Below are 4,926 nucleotides of genomic sequence, written 5' to 3'. Positions count from 1 at the left end.
AATTGTCCGCACCTATCTAAAACAAAGGACTCGATTCTAAGATTGTGGTTATCAGGGAATTCAGGGTGCATGGGTACTGTCAAGAAGCGCTCATCGCCAAAGGATACTCTCACACACTCAGGGAGACAAAAAAGTGTAAGAACGAGAGAGATACATTTTCACCTTCAGTCAGGACCTCCGGTTGGCCGCCAGTCCAAAGTAAGTCGTTACGTTGCGCCGCAGCCAACAATCTGGGCATTCCGAGGGAGTGGGTCTCTGTAGGAGTAATTATTCTGGTTTCAGCTTATGCTTAATTTCTATCCTGCTGTATGAGACGAATGCAGATCCTGTAATTCAAAATTCTCCTCAGAGACATCCTCGGATATGCCCAATTGGTTGGCTTGCGCCAACGTAACGACTTCTTTTGGCTTGCGGCCAACGAGGTCCCTGTACTGAGGTGCGATTTCTCCTCTGGTTCTTGGCACTCCTTTTGTCTCCCGTAGGGTGGCAGTGGGTGTTGAGAAGGGAGTATTCTCTTTGGGGTTGACGGTGTCTTGACTAGTTCCCATGCACCCTGAATGTTTGTTATCCATGCCTTATGATTATGAGTCCTTTTGTTTAGATAGTGTGCCGGGCCAATTTGAATTCCTCTTGAAACGTGCTTTGTTACAGTCTTTGACGATTTGGTCGCTATAAAGTTATTGGCGTTTTCCACGACCATGATTTTCTGTCTCGACAGAGTTCCGAGCATCTTGATGAAAACTTTTGATTCTGAATCTGATGTTGGGAACTAATTCACCTCTTTAAATCTGACAAAATGGAGGGTTTCACATCACATATCCCAACGTTATATTAACACTTGTTGTGGGTTGCATTTGTTTTGGGTCACCCTGTATAAGCTAGAGTACAAGTATATATATAGTGTGTCACACACACACACATTATCAGACAATGAATCTTCTCTATGTCTAAACTAGATTATAATTTCACTAAGTTTTTCTACATAGAAGGTGAGCTAGGATAGGTGTGCATAGCAATCTACGTACATGCGGCCACGTGGTGATTCCGCAGCATTACCATAAGTCATGATGACAATCTAACGTCAAACATACATCACCGTCTAGCTATTCTACGGGTCACATAGGTATCCAAAACACGTATATATTGAGCTGAAAGAGAGCGTGCGCCAGAGAGAACATCTGTAATTTATTGAATTTCAGTTTTATTAAAAAATAAATCTATTTTTAAAACCAGATGAAGTTCTATATCAGTTGAAAGACAGCGCCACCAGGTGGCTAATAACAGTACCAGAGAACACACAGAGGGCGCAGCGAGCGGCTGTAAAGTCGAACACAATGAAGGTATATTTTCCATAGGAAGAGAGAGAGGGTGAGAGATAAGAAGAGAGAAAGAAAAAAATAGAGAGAGAGGCTCAGGGGGAGGAAGAGAAAGCGAGAGAGAGAGAAAGAAAGAAGGGGAGGGTGGAGGAAAGAAAAAAAGAAAGGANGAGAGAGAGAGAGAGAGAGAGAGAGAGCGAGAACGCACGCAAGCAATTGAAATCCCTCTTCATTAGGAAATATTCGTCTTTGGAGAGGCGGACGGCTTCCTTCCATTCCGCACACTGATGGAAGACGAGGGAGCATTCTACTCGGCGCCAGTCAACGTAGACTGCGCCGAAAGCATCGCCCTGCTCATGTACTCCAGCGGAACTACGGGCTTGCCGAAGGGCGTCATGCTAACGCCACGCAACCTGGTGGCAGTCATGGAAGTTATGAAGTCAGTAAAGAGGCATAATGGGGTCTCGTAGGTTCTTCTGTGTCACTAACATCAAAGTTGTTCGGGTTTTCCTCCGTGTCTATTCTGTAGTAGTAGTAGCAGCAGCAGCAGCAGCAGCAGCAGCAGCAGCAGCAGCAGCAGCAGCAGCAGCAGCAGAAGCAGCAGCAGCAGCAGCAGCAGCAGCAGCAGCAGTAGTAGTAGTAGTAGTAGTAGTAGTAGTAGTAGTAGAGTGAAGGAGGAGGGGAGGAGGAGACGGAGCTAGGAAGCAGGAGGAGGGACGGAGTGAAGGAAGCGGGTGAGGAAGGAGAAGGAGGAAGAGGAAGAGGAGAAAGAAAGAATGAAGAGGTGGTTGTATAAAATGAGGAAAAGAGGAGGATGAATGCAATGACGGGAGGACGAAGGATGAGGAGGAGGAGAATGACAGAACGCCAGAGGAGGAGGAGGATGGCAGAGAGGCAGGATAGGAGCGAAAGGGCACAGGGTGCAGGGGAGACAGGAAATAGCATGAGGAGAAAGCAAAAATAGGTGTGATCAAAATGAGGAAGAGTACCGGAGGTAGATCGAAGAGCGGGAGGAGAGAAGGAGGAGGAGGAAGAGGAGAAAAAGAATGAGGAGGTGGTTGTATAAAATGAGGAAGAGGAGGAGGATGAAGAGCGGGAGGAGAAGAAGGAGGAGGAGGAAGAGGAGAAAAAGAATGAGGAGGTGGTTGTATAAAATGAGGAAGAGGCGCGTAGAGTGGTGATGGTGTGGTGGGGGAGAGGAGGAGGAGGAGGGGGGACGAGGAGGATAAGGATGGAAGGAAGAAGATGAGGAGGAAGAGTTGAAAAAGAATGAGGAGGTGGTTGTGGAAGAAGAGTGGAGATCGGTGGTAATGGAGGGAGGAGGACGAGAAGGAGGAGGAGGAGGAGGACTGAGGAAGAACAAGAAGGGGAAAAATGGTGGTCTAGTGATAGACACGACTTCTGGGGGTTAGTTAATGTCACTAACATATCTGTCTGATCACTAACATATCTGTCTACACATCGCGTCCTTCACTGCTGTTATGACCTTGAACAAAGACCGCCATGTTGATAATGCCGTGATTTACACCGCTGCTTACGTCACTATACCGGCGACTGCGCGTGATGTCACATGTTTTTATTTGTGATGTTACAGGTTGCTAGGCAGTGCGATCAAGTCTAAGGACAACACGCCGATATTGGGAGCGACAAACGAGGTGGTGCTGGGCGTGATGCCATTCTATCACGTGTCAGGCCTCAACGCATCAGTCATATCCAGTCTCATGACCGGATCCGCTGTGGCCGTCCTACCTCGCTTCCGGCCGCGGCTCTTCCTGGCCACGATCGAAAAATATAAGGTCGGCATTGTTTTAAGTTATATCTGCCTTCCTCATTCGTATTGGTTGCTACTGCATTCCTTTGTTCTGTTAATTTGTTGTAAAATTTTGAATTATTTGTAAAAATTTGTATTGATTTGTTTAGCAAGAATACATCACCTTTAAGTTGAACTTGAGCTCTGTTGTGCAGGGTATAACTGACTCTATGTGTAGACATGCGTCCCTGAACAATAGGGTGCGTCGATGAATGTGTAAAGCGCAATACAGGGTTCCGGTGTTAGTAATGTTAGTATTCTAGTAGTAACCATGGTAACAAAACAAGTGGTTACAAACCCTTATCACACCTTACTGCTATCCAGAGCCATTGCCTTCCCAGAATATTATAACATGTGGTTATAACAATTTTGCGATTTCTCAACAAATATTTGCAGATCAAGAAATTGTCGCTGGTTCCGCCTCTTGTGCTGTTCCTAGCCAAGCACCCTCTGGTGGACAAATACGATCTCTCTCACATTCAGCTGATAACGTGCGGGGCAGCACCGCTCAGTAAGGAGCTGGCTGAAACAGTCATCAACCGACTGGGAGGGAAAGCCCAGCTGAACTTGTTTCAGGGTAGGTAGATCATCCATACATTCATCCATCCAACCATCCATCCATCCATCATCCATTCAATCAATCGCATCATCCCGATCCATCATCCATCGCATCCATCCACATCCTCATCCATCCATCCATTCATCATCCACCATCCCTCCATGCATCATCCATCCCATCATCCATCAATCCATCCATCATCCATCAATCCATCCATCCGCATCATCCATCGCATAGCCATCCATCATCCATCCATCAATCGCATCCCCCATGCATCCCATCCAGTCTCATTCCATCCATCCCTCCATCCATCCACCATCCATCCATAACCATCCATCCACATCCATCCATACCATCGCATCCGATCCATCCATCCATCCATCCACCATCCATGCCACCATTCATCACATCCATCCACATCATCCATCATTCCATCCATCCATCCATCCCATCCATGCCATCCATCCATCATCCATCCATCCAGTCTACGCACCTATCCATCCCATCCATCCATCCACCATCCATCCATCCATCCATACCATCTCCATCACCATCCATCCATCCTCCATCCATCCATCCATCCATCATCCATCCATCCATGCCATCCATCCATCGCATCCATCCATCCAGCCATCCATCCATCCATCCATCCATCCATCCATCCATCCATCCATCCATCCATCCATCTACTCAGCCATCCATCCATCAATCCATCCATACAACCACTATCAACAATCAATAATATATTACGGTAGTTAATTACCATTATTAATCCCAATTAGTGACTTCTCTACTGCGCCACGTACCGACCCGTCTCTATCGTGTCTTGTCCACACTGACTACAGCTTACGGCATGACGGAGACAACGCTAGCGACTCACGTCATGATGAACACAGCGAGTGACAAGTACAACAGTGTAGGAGAGCTCATGTGCAACCTCGAATGCAAGGTCAGCGTCACTATGACTACCGCGTCTCTATCATAGAGACAGACGCATCGTGTTTTACACTGTCTGATTCCTACATCATTGTACTTCATATACGTTATAAAATGTTGACGTTATTTTATTTTTTTTTTATATTTCGTATTTTTTATTGTAGTTTTTTATTCTTATTTGTATTCTTGCTTGCCAACATACGCCAACATACGCTTAATGACCAACGCTAAAGCAACGTTAAGTGTATCTTCGTTTCGTGGCGAACCCGTAAAATGAAACCTCGCGTTATAGATCCCTTCTCAGC

General features: G+C 46.2%; 1 protein-coding gene across 1 annotated transcript; it reads left to right on the top strand.

Annotated features, from left to right (window-relative positions):
- Positions 1-943: 943 nt before the first annotated feature.
- On the top strand, positions 944-4,634 carry LOC106819493 (4-coumarate--CoA ligase 3-like; the record flags this gene model as incomplete). Its single annotated transcript, XM_014824115.1, has 6 exons — positions 944-989; positions 1,234-1,340; positions 1,553-1,755; positions 2,911-3,112; positions 3,523-3,703; positions 4,531-4,634. Coding segments are annotated over exons 1-6 (843 nt in total), but the record flags the coding sequence as incomplete, so codon positions are not given.
- Positions 4,635-4,926: the final 292 nt, after the last annotated feature.

Source organism: Priapulus caudatus, unplaced genomic scaffold (genome assembly GCF_000485595.1).
Source record: "Priapulus caudatus unplaced genomic scaffold, Priapulus_caudatus-5.0.1 Scaffold3550, whole genome shotgun sequence".
Taxonomy (NCBI): Eukaryota; Metazoa; Priapulida; class Priapulimorpha; order Priapulimorphida; family Priapulidae; genus Priapulus; species Priapulus caudatus.
Note: the sequence above shows the minus strand (reverse complement) of the source record. Positions and strands in the feature narration are given on the sequence as shown.